Raw genomic sequence first — 17,133 nt, 5'->3', positions numbered from 1 at the left:
TGCTCTGCAGGGTGGGCATCTCTGTTCAGGGTATTCATTGAAAACTTCTAGGTTGTTAATCTCATTTACATCTTCAAAATGCTGAGATGAGAGAGGTCTCGATTAGGTTAATGTAAGGGAAGAATTTCCTCCAGTTCTTGCTGTAATTCTCAGGTGAATTGCCTGCAGAGCTGGCAGAGGTTTGCACATGCTCATTTAAAATTCACTCTCCACAAACAGTTTTGAGAAGAGAAAAGAAGAGGAAGGTTTGCAGATAGGTCAGAATAGTACAGACTCCTCCAGAACTTTATTGTAAAAAGTTTCTTTGACAATAGAAAACAAAAACCCAGTTGCCAATAAAAAAACATTTCTTGCAAAGGAACTACTCTGGCCTGTTGACTTGCAAGGAGATTCTGCACCCTTTTCTTTGAACTGAGCTGATTTTTTAATTACTGCACACACTAAAACTGATGCTGAAAGAAGGTCCCTGAGCTTTTCACTTTATTCTAGTTTTATCTGTTCTATTTCTCCTTTCAAACCTGCCTCTGTTACATTAAATATCTGTATACTGGAACAGAACTGGTTTGAGCTTCCTTCCCAGCCCAGGTCCTACCACTTGCAAGGGTGACAACAAAATCACTGTAATGGCTGAGGTGAGTAGTGTGGCTCAACAATCACTGTTACTTTTTGTTGAGTCAGTTAAAAGCTTCAGCCTTTCTTTTTTTTTACAGTGGTAATCCCATAAAAACAACATCCCATAAGCTTGACCTGCTCATCAGTCTGAGTCTGAGAAAGTTCACCAATTCCAAAAGAGGATCTGTATAAATATTTCATGGAGTCTTTAAAGCCTGTTGTTTTCTACCTTCAAACAAACAGAAAAGCCATCCCCCTCCTTAATTAATAAGTAAAAGGATACTGTCAGATGATTTCAGCATCCTGCTTTTAAATAATAATTCCTGCAGTCACTTCTGAGACTGAGTTTTCTTCAGAATCCCTTCTGTTCCGACACCAGCTTCTTCCCAAAATGAGTGTCTTGGTGGTTTAAAGCTAAAGCCAACGAGCTGTACTAAGTGATGACCTGCATACGCTATTCCTGCTTACACCCAGGAAACCTGTGCCTAGGGAGTAAGAGGGAGCAGTGGTGCAGAAGCTGGCAAACACTAGCACGGGTGCCAGGAGCTGCATGTGGCAGACTGGAACAGCAGCAGCACAGGGCTTGCAGCCAAAACATCTGAAGAGAAGCATCTGCAAAAGGCAAGGGCACAGGCTGGGTCTCTTTCAGAAAACCATCTCCCAGCACCCAGCTGAGTTCCCTCACCTCTCCTGTGCTCTGCTAGGGAAAGGAAGTAAAACCTTGGCATAGCCCTCAAGTGCATCATGATGTCAAAGGGAAAGGAGCTGCTGCAAGCAGTCCAACTGAGGAAGCAAAAGAAGGAATGAACAGTATTAGGAATTATGTCAGGAATGTCTCAGCGTTCAGCCCACGCTCAGGTGCAGCACTTCCTCTGTTCTCTAGAAGCTGCTTGGGTGCCAACAGGCACAGACAGAGGTTGCTTATTCCTTCAGGGAAGGCAAGTAGAGGGTAACACAGAGCAGCTGGCACACTGTGGATCTGCTCCTTCATCTTCCTTGTTAGTGTGTCTACATCCTCAATAAAATCTGATTTGAAAAAAAAACCCATGCATTATTTAAGCCAAATTTCGCACAAGTGCTTCCCTAGAACACACGGGGGGAAGCAAATCTGACTAATATTGTCACAAAATGATAAACTATGCATGTGTGCCATCACAGAGAGGAATGCTGTGACCAGCATCCTATGGTTCTCCAGCCATAATGACCATTATTGAGTCTGCTTGACTGAATGAGGCCCTTGATGTGAATCTGGGACAAGACTCCACTTGACTACCTTGCTTTCCAAATTGAATATTATTAAAATCAATGTCCCAGTGCAGAATCCACTTCAAGTTAAGAGCTGCCACCTGAGTCACAAGGTTGGATAACCTTGCAGAGAGTGTGAGGTACCTACTTGAACCAGTCTAAGTTGGTAAATATAAGAGATAATGTTATTTCACTTTGCTGCCAACTTCTGTGGTGCAGCCCAGGCTGGGAAGTGCTGTAGTCTTGTAACCACGTTTCATGTCATGTTCCTTGCCCTGAGTCCTTGGCTTCATTTTTCTAGCATGATAGAACTACCTAAAAGTGCCTGGTGTTACAAGGATATGACATGGCTTTAAAATCCTTCTTGCTTACAGCAGGCTTTGGAGGTAATCTTCTTTGGACATGAAACCAAACCCTTCCTTTTAGGGGAAAATCCTTGTGGCTATCTTTGCTCTCCAAAGTGCCATTTCTGAAAAAGCCAATTAAACCAGCAGGACTGACAGCAGGGGAAGCAGCATCTGAGAAGATCCCAGTGGTTGTGTTTTTCTGCCTGAAGGCTGGGCAAGGTCAGGGGGTGGGCAGCTGTAAAACCCCTGCTCTGCTGAGAGCTCTGCAGGACCAGGGCAAGCGAGAGGCTACTGGCCTTTGGGGCAAGTGGCCTCCAAGGATTTCTGGGCTCTCTGGCTCAGATTTGAGACAGGCAGTACTGGAGTTACTGCATTAATTTGTGGGGAGCTCCACAAGTTTCTGCTTTATTCCTGGCTGACTTCTGTCTCAGGATTTCCCACATCCTTTCTGTAACCTCACCAACTGCAGCAGCCTGGTCTAAACTGGGGCAAGTGAAAGAGCTCTAAGACTTCAAAAGAGATATATCCCAATACCAGTGAGCTCCTTTGGATCTCCACTTCAGATGAAGTGTGGGGTAATTTCATTTTTCATAGGCAGTCCTGGGTGGCTCATGAATCTAAGCACAGATCAAGCTAGTCTCATTTCATTAGCTTTATTTGGCTCTAGTAAGGGATGGATCATCTTTCTAAATCACATTTAATCTGCTTATTTTGGCTAACCTCTTTTCAAGAAGGAAATTCAAAGCCTACCCTGAGTGTATGAAATAAAACAGTCTGAAAAGTAACATTTTTGCCACCTCTGTTTCAGAAACAGATTTGGTAAACAGGACAGGGTGGATTTTGTGCCACATAATTGAATATTTTGGTCTTGTTCTCCTAAGTGCTGATGGATTGTTTAGTCACATTTGCAGAGTGGAAGATGAGATGTATTTTGGATGAGGGCCAAGTATACTCCTATTAGGTTTACTTGCTACCAGTTAGAACTTTGCTTAATATTTACATGAAAAATAAGCAAACACAAACATGGAGAAGAGGGGAGAAAGTAATGGAAAACTGAGACTCCTTTCAACTCTTGAATTATACCAATGTGATTCTGTTTATATTGAAATAATGATTGGTAGTGTACTTTGGCCATGTTTCAAAGAACAGAATTTATTTCAAAGCAATTCCTTTTCCCTCCTCTTACCTATATTAATTAACATGGAGAATTAAAAATCAGGTGCAATGTTTAAACTGTCTTTTTTATTTGTTCCTTGGGTAATGAGAAGCATATAAAAGTGTGAGGGGGTTCTGTATCTCTTGGAAGAAACCATAGTTCAGTTATTGGACAGCATTCTATTCTAAGAAAGCATTAGCAATTGTGATGTTTGCCAAATGATTTGCCTTTTTTTTCCCCCTCTTACAGGAAAATAGTTTCAGAGTATGAGAAGACGATTGCTCAGATGATAGGTAGGTGTCTGCTCTGAAAGATTATATCCTCCACTCTGATTTTCTGAAGAGAGCCTAGAAGCATGGTTGAAGTCTTTGGGCTTCATTTTGATGCTGGTTACATCTGCTGATGCTGCTGGGAATTGGGAATGCACTTGGGGCCACCAGTGTGTGCTGCCAGGCTGTGATGAAAAACTGGGGCTTCATTTTACAGAAAGTAGCCCCTGAGCCAACCCAGGTAGTACAGAAAGGTCAGGGCTGTTCCTTCTGCATCAAAGCAAAATGTCCCATAGGAAATATGTTCAAATGCTTTGCCCAGAAGTCATGGGTGTCTCCAGGAGAGGCTTTCAATGACCTAAAAACCCTTTAGTCATCTGCTCCCAGCTGTTTAATAGGAGATACCAAACTTAGCTTTACAACAACAGGGATTATCTGTGCTAAATGCTTTGGTCAGACCAAAATCTAGATTAACTCCAATCCCAGCTGAGAGATTATGAGTGGCCAATCCACCTCCCCAGTTATTTAATAGTATAGGGGTCTCCTTTGAGGTCTAAATTACAAGTTTTGGCTCACAATCATTAGAAAACACCTTTGTTAACAGCATGCCCCACAAATGAAAAACACTACCTGTAGTAGCCTTTCAAGAAAGGCTGCAGGACTCATGTGCTTCCTTGGCATGAGAGATCTGGCCCCTGGGGTCTGATTTTTAAAGCCTCCTAAGATTTCCAAAGTTCTTTTTCTTAGTCTGACTACAGAAAGTACCAGGGCCTTGTGCTGCTCTGTCCTGCTTCAGCTTGGGCTGTCACCCAGAAAGGCCAAGGTCTCAGTGGGGTTGTGGCTTCTCTGTGGCCAAACTGCTGGGAAGAACAGGGAAAGAAACAGTGGCTTTTAAGAAAGCAGGGCAAGCTCACCTGGGCAAGCTCGAATAAAGCAGCAGAGAAGTGTGAAATATTGTTAAAAGCCATTAGGAGTGGCCTTGGAGTTAAATCTGGGCTGTGAGATGCAGGAGCCAGGCTATCCTAGCTACTGATGCCAGTAGCCAGCAGGGAGTGTTACCAATCCAGCCTGTTTGCACTGTGCTCTTTGAAAAATAAGAAGAAATTATTATTCTGTCACAGGGAGTGTGATGTGCCAGGAACACAACATTCCTGCATTTTCCTAACAGGTTTTTAACAGGGAAGGATTTTTATTACAGCTGTCAACATATCATATTGCTTTGTCCCTTCTAAAATTCATTTCTAGTGAATTCTAGAGAATTTTTGCCCAAAAAGGAGAGTGGGAGGAAAGTAGTTCAATGTCTGGTGCTTTTGCTGCCTTCCTGCATTTCTCAGCCGGGCCTATCAATAAGTTAATAGATGTTATGTTAATAATAACAAATTAAATAGTATAATATAGAATAATGAATGCTATATAATAATAGTTTGCCTGGCTTCATTCTCTATGGTGTTATGCCTCTGTTGCCTTTTGTATTTTTGCCTGCCTTCTGACATGTCTGTCATTCTCATCATGCAAGTGTTAAAAAAGAAGCGACCAGAGTATGTAAAGAGTTAAATTAATTTTACTTTACACTTACCATACTTTGCCACAGCTTCCTCCCTGAACCTGCCCATTCCTATGTACAACCACAGGACCTGTCTTTTTTTCCCAAGCTTATGCATATAGTTACCAGAAGTTTCTTTTTGAGAACAGGTTGAAATTCTATTTTTGAGAAACAAAGTTAAAAATATAAATTCAAATGCAACAAGAAGGTATAGAATAGGGTTTCTCAGGCAAAGACACAACCATGACGTGCATAACAAATTCTACAATTGCCTTTTCCTCTTGTTGCAAAGAAATCAAGGATGATTAAAGCATCAGGCCATTGACCACTGAGGAAATAGATCTTTAAACTTCAAATTTAGAGTATCAGTCAGAGACTTGCAAATGATCTATGGCATGTTTTTAAGAGCTATGGCTATAAATAAGGTCATTTGCTGACTGTTTGCAAAAGAACTGAAACAGCAGCAGTGACACAGAAAGCATGTGTTAATTAGAGCAGTATGCAAATTCTGCAGCATGGTCATATGTTAAATGTGAGACTTCCTCTCCCTGCATTTAATGTACGTTTTTTATCTAATTGTCCCACTTTCTCCTGTCATTTGTCATAAACTACTGTCCCTTTTGATAAAGGAGTTCACTCATCCAAGTGCCACGTTGTGGAGGAAAATGATTGTGTGTGATTTGCATAAACTCCACAGAACTGTTACCACAACAATGCCTTCCTGCTAAAGCAAAATATGCATTTTAACACAATAAATGCCTGTGCTGTTTCTATTTATGGTTTCACCCTTCTGAGCTATTTTTACAGCCCTGTTAGGAGGGCCTTACAAGTGAACCAATTACACAAATCCCCTCATGCATATGCAGTGAGGTTGGAAGGTCCTGCTCAGCCCTTTATAGGTGGCCGTGTGTGGATAGTGAATATTGAAGACACTCCACGCTAACAACATGTGGCTGTGGATGTCTGCCTATTGAGGCACTGCAAAAAGTAATTTTGGTTTCAAGGGCTGTGGAAGGTCTAGGATTTGCCCTCATACACATACAGAGCCCAATATTACTCAGCTTTGCATATGCCATTAGTTTCATGCCACACTGTGCAGCCGGCGCTCTCAGTGTACAGGTCCCTGTTAGTGTCTCTGCACATTTTTTTAATGGTGCTTTAATTTTTTTCCCTCTTTTTCTTACACCTGCCTCAGCCCCTAACACATTCTTGTTCATACTGAGGAAGGGACAGATAAAAGAAGAGCCTTTCCAGGCTGCTTTGCTGCTGGTGCTGCTGCTTTGCTGACTGTTGCCCAAGCTTTGCAGCTCACCCCTGCGTGGCACCGGCAGCTGTAGGGAACAGAGCCAGTGTCACCCCAACGTTCACTGCACCCCACCCTGCACACACAGCCACCCACAGCTCCCTCCCCAAGACCCTGTCATGGATTTCCTTTTTATGAATGGATTCATAAGAATGAGTTGTTGTTTTGGCTTTTTTCCTTTTGTAAATGTATCCTTCTACTTGTACGTTTAAATACAGAGTGAAGTTCTTGTTATGAAAACCAAACAGATGTTTGTGCATTACAGGTTGTTTGCATTACTTATTTTTCTGCTTCCCTAACAATTCCTGATTTTCTATTTTGCTTCCGTTTTTGTTGCTTCTTGCTATTTGCTTGCAAAAACAAAACAGGCAAGCCTGGTAAGTAAAGCTTTTCACCAACTTTCACACCCGCATTTGGCATTTTTCGTTTCTTTTGCTTTTGTTCTCTGTTTGCTGCATTCCCATTAAGTAATGGAAGTAAATACTGAGCTGAGCCTGAAAGCGGATCTGCTGTGCTCTGATTCTGTCAGTTTGGATAGTGTTAGCCCTGAGCATACTGCTGCTATTGTTGCTGAGCCCTGGACTGTGTGTGTTGCAGACGTGGAAGCCATTTAATTAAAATATTTTAATCACGTAACCTCATAAATACCTTTAGAAATAAGTATCTGTAACTGCTTAACCAAGATTTGACTGGCAGCCTGTGAGCAGTGTAGCTCCACTAAGCAGCTTTTTCAAGCTTAATCATGGTTTTAGAAAATATCACATAGATCTTCCAGTCTCCCTCCAGCCAGATGCCAGCTTTGGTTTTCTGTAGTGTTGAACCACTTTGGTTTTAAATTTAGATCTTAGCATCATAGAATCGTAGAATCATTAAGTTTGGAAGAGACCTCAAAGATCCCCAAGTTCCAACCCCCCTGCCATGAGCAGGGAACCCCACCACTAGATCAGGTTGCACAAAACCTCGTCCAACCTGGCCTTAAAAACCTCCAGGGATGGGGCATCAGCAACCTCCCTGGGCAACCCATTCCAGTTCCTCACCACCCTTATAGTGAGAATTACTTCCTGATGTCTAACTTCAATCTCCTCTCTCTCAGTTTAAAGCCATTACCCCTTGTCCTATCACTGTCTTTTCTGATGAAAAGCCCCTCCCCAGCTTTCCTGGAGCCCCTTCAGGCACTGGAAGGTGCTCTAAGGTTTCCCTGGAGCCTTTTCTTCTCCAGGCTGAACAGCCCCAACTCTCTCAGCCTGTCTTCATAGCAGAGCTGCTCCAGCCCTCTGATCATCTTTGTGACTCTTCTCTGGACCCTCTCCAACAGTTCCATGTCTTTCCTGTGCTGAGGGCACCAGAACTGTACACAGTATTCCAGGTGGGGTCTCTGTAACCGTTACCTGAGATTATCAGATGCCCCTTTTCTAAAGATCTGTTTAAGAATTGAAAGTACCAGCTTTGACTTTTCAGAGCTAACCAGCACTATGAAATGCTTAATTCAGATGAAGGTGTCTATTCAAATAAAAAACTAAACTCTTGTTTGGCTCTTTATATTTCAAAATATAAAGGTCTGAATGTGAACAGCTGTATATTCTAAAATGCCCCATGCTTTTTAGATGGGAGAACTTACCTTGTTTCAGTTTCCATCATAGACAAAGGAAAACAGTAATATAAAAATGCTATGTTTTGTGGGCTGCTTTTCATTTCAGTGTCATTCAAAGTAGCTCTTAAAACATGGACACAAGAATCATATTTTAGAATATGAAGCAAACAGGCAGTGTTTTGTAAGATAATACCAGACCTTTTCTTCCAGTGTTATATGGGTATTCCAACTTATTACTAGGTCAGTTCCTTCGAAAAGTTCTCATCCATATGGATTTTGATTCCTGTTGTGTTCTCCCCACCATCCCTCCTCAAATTTAACTATACACAGAAGAAGCTTGGAAGATGTTTTCTGCAGAGCAGAACTTAGAAATTCTGTTTAATGTTAGATTTCCTTTCTGGCACTTGCTGCAGCAATCCAAAGAATGAGAGTTTGCAAAACAAAAAATGGACTGAGAGCTGAATTCCATTAAACAAAGTGCCTTGTTTGTACAGAATTAGAAGAGATGCCAGGAGATGACAAGCATGTATCAGCAATGGCAAATAATTCATTGCCAGTGCTAGTAATATGCATAATTGTCCCTTCCTTCAGCTAGAGCCTCTTCAGGCAAACAAGGGAAATCCGACACTTGTCTTTTTCATGGGAACACCTGAATTCAGAGTGAAATAAACCATCAGGACAGAGATGTATTCACATTTTCCCCCAACATCAAAATCTTTCAATATCACTGTATTTAGCAATCTTTTTCCACACCAGGATTGTGTCTTTATGTAAAAATGACTTTTCTGGATCAATACACACCATAGAGCCCAGTGCAGTAGAAAGTGCAGATGACAGTGAAACTGGTGTTCTTGCCACTATTACCCTTTTGAAAATGGCCTTTTTTTCCTCCTCCTCTTCTTTCCAACAGAGGATGAACAGAGAGAGAAATCTGTCTCCCATCACACTGTTCAGCAGCTGATAGTGGAGAAGGAACAAGCTCTGGCAGATCTGAACTCAGTGGAGAAATCCCTGGCAGATCTTTTCAGGAGATACGAAAAAATGAAAGAAGTATTGGAGGGGTTTCGGAAGGTGAGTCATCTTAAAGTCTCCTCCTTTAAATAAATATCCTTTAAATATCTGAATGTGACTCCCACAAATGGGCACCTGCCCTACGCTTCAACCTCTTGGCTTGAATTTAATGTTATCTTCTCATTTAAGAATGAAGAAGTGTTAAAGAAATGCGCACAGGAATATTTATCACGAGTGAAGAAGGAAGAGCAGAGGTATCAAGCACTCAAAATTCATGCTGAGGAAAAACTGGACAGGTAACTGCTTGTACATACCTTTTTTCAGGAGCTCATGCTGCAGCTGGACCTTGCATCCCAAACCTGCTCCTGCAATATGCAGAGCACAGGCTGCTCTGTGATGGAGGCTGGAATGAAGTGCCAGAATGATAATTCCTGCCATGTGCTGGCCTTGCTTCCAGCTCCTGACTGTATAGAACATCTTAAATTTCTGTCTTTATTAAATGTCTTCATTTTTCATATGTTTCTTTAAAGTTGTTTTTATGTGACATGAAATCAGTCAGGTGTTCTCTCCCTCACACCAGCTGCCTCAACCAGATCAGCCCAACTTGAGGTGGGGAATAGCTGCACCAAAGATCGTGCTGGATGTGCAGAGCAGTAACTCCTGATGCCACTGTTAAGAAGTGAACATCAGATTGTGGCTTAAGAGAGGCAGCTCTGGTTGTTTTAATATTTTTTCCTATGCTTCCAAATAACGACCAATTAACCATTTCTAGAGATTATATTCAGGATTCATGTTACAGTCCCCTGGACCCAAGAGATGTTTCAAAAATGCCACTAGGATTGATCAGTGCCTAAAACAAAGCAAGACTTGGATTTGCTTTCCAGTTGTTGTCCCAGCTGTGTCTAGTCTGTAATAACTGGAGATGAGGTTTAGAAACTGCCATAAAACACCTTAACCTAAGTGATATTTGTGAGTGCAGCACCAGTATCTGAGAGAAACATGGTGGGAATGACACAGACATTAAGAAAAGACTTTGCAGCCTCTGCTGAGCAAGAGAGGGAGCGATCAAAAGTCTCTAGGAACATGTCTCAGAATATTTTTGAAGACATGCAGAAGGTAGCCCTGCCCTCACCACCCATCTGTTAAGATGCAGTCCATCCTTCATTACCTCCTGCCCTTTCTTGTAGAGAACCTGACACGACCAAAATCTGTGTTTTTCTAGAGCCAATGCTGAAATTGCACAAGTGAGAGGCAAGGCTCAGCAAGAGCAAGCAGCGTATCAGGCCAGCCTTCGTAAGGAGCAGCTCAAAGTGGATGCATTGGAAAGAACACTGGAACAAAAGGTAAGAAGCAAGTCAGCTCTTTTAATGCAGAACTCAATGGGATGACTGAAGTTGAGTGACACTGCCCAGCATGGCTGCATCCAGTTCTCCTCTGGAGCTCAGACCATAGCCAAGGTCTGCCTGAAGGCCACGTCCAGCTGGCCCAGCAGCCCCCTGGCCCCAGAGAGAGCAAGCAGCATTGCCCAAACCTTCCAACAAAATCCACTGTGTGCACCGGGCATGGTGCATGGACGTGGCACATGGACCCATCTGCCAGGCTTCAACCTCGACCAGTGCTCAGGGCTGCCCCAGGCTCAGTCAAAGCTCAGTGTGTACCTAACAGGGCCTTGGGTTGCTTTGGTTCTTGGGTTTGAGATCTGCTTGTTCCAGTTCTTTCAGTTTTTGGTTCCATTTTTAGTTTTAGCTGTAACTCCAACACCAGCTTATGTGCCTCTGCTGTTAACACAGGCAAAATTTTCAACAGAGATCTGTACAGCTTAGGGCAAGAGTGGCTGAAGGAAATCCCTGTTTACATCCCATGTTCTCCAGCTCAGCAAAGGAGCTTGTTTTAAGTATAGCACAGCTCAGCCTTGCTGAGAGGAAAACAGGGTGAAAATAAAAATGCAGCCTAGAAGGAAATGTACACTGTGTGTTATTATCATGTGCTGGGAATGACTGCAGCAAAGCTGTCTGCTGGAGTGCTAAATTGTATCTGTTGAAGTGGGAGGAACTGTATGTGGAAGTAAGTTAACATATCCTTTGAATGCACCATACGTAGTTGTACTGTGTATGATTCTATAACTCTGTAGATCTCTCAAGTAGGCATAGACGTTCTGTCATCAGTACTGGAGGAAGCTTAATTGTCCCACACTTCTCCCAAAGGTTGGATCAATTTTAAAACAACTCTTAATGCAACGGTATTTTTCCTAATTCTCAATAATTGCCTTTTGTTTTCCAGAATAAAGAGATAGAAGAATTAACAAAGATTTGTGATGAACTGATTGCCAAGATGGGGAAAAGCTAACTTTGAACCAAATTTCTGGACTTCAATACTGAGTGCAATATGACCATTGGCACACTGATGTCCATACATTTATGTGGACAGGTTATATTTTCACTTTTTCGTATGCACTACTGTATTTTCTTTCTAAATAAAGTTGATTTAATTGTATGCAGTACTAAGATGACTATCAGAATTTCTTGCTATTGTTTGCATTTTCATAGTATAATTCATAGCAAGTTGATCTCAAAGTTCCTGTATCAGGGAGATTGTCAAGTTCTCTAAGAAATTACAAATTGCTGATCCTAGCCTTCCCTTTGTACATGAGTTCCCATGTTGGATGTCTTTTGGATTTAATATAAACATGTATTACTTGCATGGGGACTCTTGCCTTAAGGAGTGTAAACTTTATCTGCATTTGCTGATTTGTAAAATAAAATATAAAATGGAAAAAAAAAAAAAGAAGAAGAAAATGCATGTCACAAATGAAATTCTCTATTGTAAATAAATTTTTTCGTTGGAAGTTGAAGATAAGTATGGCTCAGTTTTATGTTCTCCACTTGCTTGCTCCACGTGCAACACCAGATCCAGCAGCTCCATGGATCACCTCACAGAATAGGCTACTTGTGTGCACACACCCATGGCTGCTTCTTGCTCTCTGTAAGTATCTATACGTGCTAGATTTGGAGCACTCAGCTCTCAAGCATAGGCTTAATCCTCCAAAATGTTTAATACTCTGCCCCTGATCCAGCCAATCCCACAGGGAAATATACTGAGACTGTTTGCATGAGTCAGAGGCTGTGATGAAGGCATGGTGGTTTTTAAGGATATCTGTCCCTGAAAGGTGGTTACCTTTTCTTCCTCCTGCCACTGGAAGAATTTCCCTGCAGGGTTTGTGGAGATGAAGTACGTGTGATTAGGAGTACAACCAGAATAAGCTAGATAAGAAGCATTCTCACACACCTCTTTATCTTGTAAGTTATCCTCTGCAGAGGATTAGGTATGTAAGATAAGCATTAAGGCTTTAACAGCAAACTAATTGCTCTCTTGGGCTAATGGTGCATCTCTTGTGTCTCCACGATGTGGACAGTCTTCAGCCTGGTTCTTGTCAGCTCCCTTTTTGTACTCAAAAGTAAGTCAACTCCCTTTTCTTTCCTTTTCATTTCCTACTTCAGGCGTGGCTGTGTCCCTTTGCTGTTGGGGTCTCTCCTAGGTTTGGTATGGGATGGTTTTGTGGACCTGGCTGGCAGCACTGGCATCGCCCCTCTGCTATGGAATGTAAAGATAAATAGATATGCTAACAAATTTAAATGCACTTGTCCCTGTCGACAGCAAATGTGCCTTCTGCTCTGCATGTTTGAAGTACGGTGTTTTAAACACATTTCAGATTCATGCTTGCCTTTGAAAATACCACCTAGCTTGGAGCAAGGAAAAGAAAGAGGCTCAAGTTACCCTTGTAATGTTCAAACAAAAGCAAAACTCTTTTAAGATATCCTGTTGTGCCTCTCAGCTGAATTGATACTTTAGGAGAAAATGATATATGGATCTTATGTACTGTTTCAGGGCACTGTGGACCAAAGATCATGACAGATGGGGAAAAAAAAACTGATACTTAAATTTGACAGAGTGGACTCTGCTCTGAAATGGCTGTAGGAAGGTGTGGATGCAATTGCAGAACATCAGATGTTCTTGGATTATTTTCAGTGCAAATTGTAACAGCTAAGTAATATATGGCTGATTTTTTTGATCTTTAAAATCTGTATCTGGACCACTTCTGATAAAGGAAAATTAATAGGATTTGCAGAGTCATCAGAGGTTTTTTAAAACCTTTTTGTAGTTTGTTGCATGTGCTTCAAACGATATTTTACAGTATTTTTTTGTAAACTCCAAACATGACTGTTCTGTGGTCTTTTTTTCCTTAATGCCAGGTGAAGCACTGCAGTGTTACACCTGTGTAGGTTCCAGTGATGAAGACTGTAACAGACAAGGAACTCAGCAATGTCCAGGGCATTCGGATGCGTGTGCGATCATTAGAGGACAAGCAAGTGAGTGGCCACAAACAGTTCAGACTCATTACATTTTTAATAATCGCAATAACTAACCATGTTGGAAAGAGAAGAGTACATAGTAAGCTAAGGAGAAGAAGAAAGGTGAATGTTTCCTCGCAAAATAAACCCTATTAATAAATCTCAATCCCTAACTGTATTGGTTTAGCAGCAATCTGATACTTAATCCCACTGGGATTTGTCAGGGTGCCATGATGAGCTGTCCCAGAGTAAAAAAGCATTTGAAGTATTGATCACTTCTTACCTAAGTTTGTCATTTTTAAATAAAATTACTTACATGGCAATTAGGACAGAAAAGAAGCTAACAAGGCAGTGCACTTGGGCACACTCAGAGATATTTAAACTGCATCAGTTGCATTTAAGATAAACTATGATTCTTTCACTTAAGCAGGTGCTTGTTATTGTGCCGTGATCTGATGTAATTGTATTAATTGACCTGTGAAGAGCAGCCAGAGAGAATGTTGTTGCTCAGTGTGGGGTGGTCAGGTTGGTGTTGAGGGGCTGCAGGGAGGGGTGGGAGACCATGTACTTGCAGTGCCATTTAGGTTCTGTGTGGCTCTCTTCTAGGTGGCATGATGAAGTCCTGCTCGTTCCGGTCCTTCTGCGAGCGGGCAAAGAGGGATGGATCCAGAGCACCCGGAATGAGCGTTCACTGCTGCTACTACAACAACTGCAATGCAAAAAGCCTGGCTGTGAGAGTCACCACCTGCACCAGCTACATCTCTCTCCTCCTCTTTACACTGCTGTGGCACCCCTTGCTGAAGCTGACATGAGGGGGAGGGGAAAAAAAAGAGAATCCTGAAGCAACAAGTCTGCCTTAGAAAGGGATGATTATATTTCCTAATCCCATTACTCCATGCTCCATATTTCTCACTAGGCAAAAAGCAGTTGGCAGACCTGGGAGAAGTTCAGATAAAAATTGTTCCACCTGCAAAATACGTCTTGATGTAAGAAACGTGGTTCATCCTACAAGGCTGGTTGTGTGAATTTATAACATTTCCCTACAATTTAGATAGCATGTATGAAGCAAGGAGAAATCTTAGCTGCTCGTATCCTTGTAGTAGGCTAAAAGATTAATATCTTCCAAGTGCTGTTTTTGTTGGCAGGCATTCAAAAAGCAAGCTAAAATTTTCAAGCACAACGTGACTGAAAATTCTAGCAAGCAAATGAGTCTTCCAGAGAACATTTGTGAACTGGAAAAAGCCAGAAAACTAGAAATAAAGATGATTTCGTATTAATACAAACTGGTAAGAGGTCATTAAGAGAGCAATGCATGGAGATATGTTATATTCTGGATATTTCTTGGGAAAAAAATGGCTTCTGGCCTTCTCTTTTCTGATCCTTTGAGAATCTTGCCACAACATTGTAAGGAGAAGAAAAGAAAGAGCTTGGAAGTTGCTCTGAACTGATAAACTCCCTCCAAAGATCTGCTTGTTCTATCTCTGCTGCTGGTTTGGAGAGCAAGTGGTCAACCCCTATCTCGTAGGCAAATTGCAACTTGAGTAATAACATTTTTGTTTATCAAAATTTTTATTGCAGTTTCAACTATATCGTTAATTCTTCACTGTCCTAAGTTTCATTATTTAAGAGTAAGAATATGTATCTCCCTCTTCAATGCTGTGGTTGAGTGCACCTGTGGTGGTTTCTGTATCCTTTTTCATTTTGCAAAGTGAATGAAATTACTTGGAGTTCTTTAGAGCTGTAAGGAATTAAATTAACATTTTTAATGATCCCATTGATTGCAGTCCTACCCAGTAAATGCTCCAGAATGGGCCACAGTGTGGGAGGCACTGTGCATCACTAGCTAGCAGGCAGAAGGTCCTTTGAAGGGGTTATTTTTAAGCCAGGCAAGAGAAGTGACCTAACACATGATGTGACAGCACTAAGCAGGGTCTTGGGTCTATGATACCAGGGTGCAGGGTGGTACCTCCTTTCATTCAAAAGCCATGAGGGAGCGATGAGCAGATGAGTGAGATTTGTAGATATTGAATGTCCCACTGTAGTCATCTGGTCTAATCTCTAGCACACAACATGCACCAGACTGGCTGTCACTGAAGTAGGGGTGGTCTTTTGAGTTCTAGTTTTAGTTGCCTACTTGGAAAAAGATTTGGTTGTAAGGTTTATGGAACTTACAAAATAAGTGGCAAAGTAGTTTTTCCACTAGCCTTGTGTTGTGACTTTTTTTTCAGTATAATTTTTTGAAAAATGGGTTCCAGGCAGTGCATCATAGAATTCTGCACCCTCACAAACATTTGATTAAAGTTGCAAACTTGAAGAGAGAGAGTTTCTTCAAGTGAAATCAGTGAACCCCCCATGTCAGTGTAACCCTAGCCTGCCTAGTAGCTGTTGCCTGTCATGTGGACCAAACTGTCTCCTTGTTTCATTGCATTCTTTCCTCTGGATGGATCCTTTCATCATCTTGCATAGTTTGTGGGATTGTTCTTCAATAAGGTGGGACTGGTCCATACTTAGTTGCTATTCCTAGGTCTGATAAAGCTGTTGAGTACAAATTTTGCAGTAAGGCAACAGATCTTCACTCAGAATGTTAATTTAGACTTAAATATCTGTGTAAAAAATAACCAGTTGGTTTGAGTATTTTTCATTTCATTCTCAGCTTGAATCAGTCAGTTCTCTCAATCTGTTCTGCTACAGGAAATAGTTATCAATCGTATCTTGATTTTCTGATTGTTCTGTAATGACAAATCTGTGTTTAAAGTAATCTCTGTCTGTGCTCAGCACATCTCCTTAATGATAAAATAAAATACAGCCAGTAGCTGACAATGTTTCTTGATAAACAATCCTGCATCTTTTAACTAGGATTTCCAGTTGCATCTGACTGTCTGCTTTCCAGCAGGAATTCTGGTGCTTTTTGCCCTGGGATGTATTTCTCGAACCTGTTGGATAAAACAGTGAATGTTGATCGTTTTCTTCCTGTGGCATTTCCAGGATAAAATAAGAAGGTGAGGCTCTATCCTCTTGTCAAACACCATCTGTCACTCCTGACTGCAGCCAGGACTCAGCTCTCCAGGCAGCTCAGAGCCTCCCTCTGCCTCCGTCTGCTCCGGCCACCCAACATCTACCAGGCTGGGCTTTGCTTTTTATGGGTCTGACATTATTCCTGCCTCATTCTGAACCTGAAGTCTGCCTGCATGGACATATCCAGACATGACAAACCTTCCTTATGGATGGATGATATCAGACAGGTTTCACGAGGGCATAAACATGAACAGGCAGACGAGCACGGGGAAAATGGAACAAAGTAGGAAGAATGTTTTTAAATGCCATTAAAAATACAGAAAATATTGTAAAGTTTCCATTGCCTTGTGCAGCCTGGTCTGGCGGGAGGTGTCCCTGCTCACAGCAGAGGGGTTGGAACCTGGTGATCTTTAAGGTCCCTTCCAACCTTCACCATTCTGTGATTTTATGACTGTGCAGAGCTATTGGTTTGGTTGTCTGTCTTCCTTAATGTTGACAGACAGCTGGGACAAAAGGAGCAGAAACTGATCATGAAATGCCTTCTGCTGCAACTAAATAATGACAGGACTTCTTTTTCCTCTGTTGTACTAGTTGGATCTATATAGTGGATCAGTTGGGTAAGTGCTGGGTTTAATGCTACCTTCTTACCTTCAAGAAAGGATCTCCAAAGCAAGAGATTTGTAATTTATAAG

The 17,133-nt window shown here is 41.7% G+C and overlaps 2 protein-coding genes across 9 annotated transcripts in view; both read left to right on the top strand.

The window, feature by feature from the left end:
• The window catches only part of TACC2 (transforming acidic coiled-coil containing protein 2), a 136,094-nt gene extending 124,517 nt beyond the window's left edge, over positions 1-11,577 (top strand). For all 8 annotated transcript variants that reach the window (XM_051619305.1, XM_051619309.1, XM_051619306.1 and 5 more), the window contains 5 exons: positions 3,610-3,653; positions 8,977-9,137; positions 9,267-9,373; positions 10,300-10,420; positions 11,358-11,577. In XM_051619305.1, coding sequence (XP_051475265.1) covers positions 3,610-3,653; positions 8,977-9,137; positions 9,267-9,373; positions 10,300-10,420; positions 11,358-11,423 — 499 coding nt within the window. In that variant the 3' untranslated portion in view covers positions 11,424-11,577. The remainder of the gene's footprint in view (positions 1-3,609; positions 3,654-8,976; positions 9,138-9,266; positions 9,374-10,299; positions 10,421-11,357) is intronic.
• Positions 11,578-12,039: 462 nt separating this feature from the next.
• LOC127384621 (CD59 glycoprotein-like) lies at positions 12,040-14,834 on the top strand. The gene is made up of 3 exons (XM_051619323.1): positions 12,040-12,531; positions 13,328-13,444; positions 14,033-14,834. The coding sequence occupies exons 1-3, from the start codon at positions 12,480-12,482 to the stop codon at positions 14,236-14,238; spliced, it is 375 nt and encodes a 124-aa protein (XP_051475283.1). The 5' UTR covers positions 12,040-12,479; the 3' UTR covers positions 14,239-14,834.
• The last annotated feature ends 2,299 nt before the right edge of the window (positions 14,835-17,133 follow it).

This window comes from Apus apus, chromosome 4, assembly GCF_020740795.1.
Source record: "Apus apus isolate bApuApu2 chromosome 4, bApuApu2.pri.cur, whole genome shotgun sequence".
NCBI lineage: Eukaryota > Metazoa > Chordata > Aves > Apodiformes > Apodidae > Apus > Apus apus.
The sequence above is the reverse complement of the archived record's forward strand: the minus strand, read 5'-3'. Positions and strand labels throughout refer to the sequence as shown.

What these genes read in the sequence shown, in the direction of transcription:
- LOC127384621 (XM_051619323.1), top strand. Translation starts at nt 12,480, where the DNA reads ATGTGGACAGTCTTCAGCCTGGTTCTTGTCAGCTCCCTTTTTGTACTC. An exon ending in CTCCCTTTTTGTACTCAAAA is followed by an intron (nt 12,532 to 13,327) that starts GTAAGTCAACTC and finishes CCTTAATGCCAG; the next exon opens with GTGAAGCACTGCAGTGTTAC. An exon ending in GATCATTAGAGGACAAGCAA is followed by an intron (nt 13,445 to 14,032) that starts GTGAGTGGCCAC and finishes GCTCTCTTCTAG; the next exon opens with GTGGCATGATGAAGTCCTGC.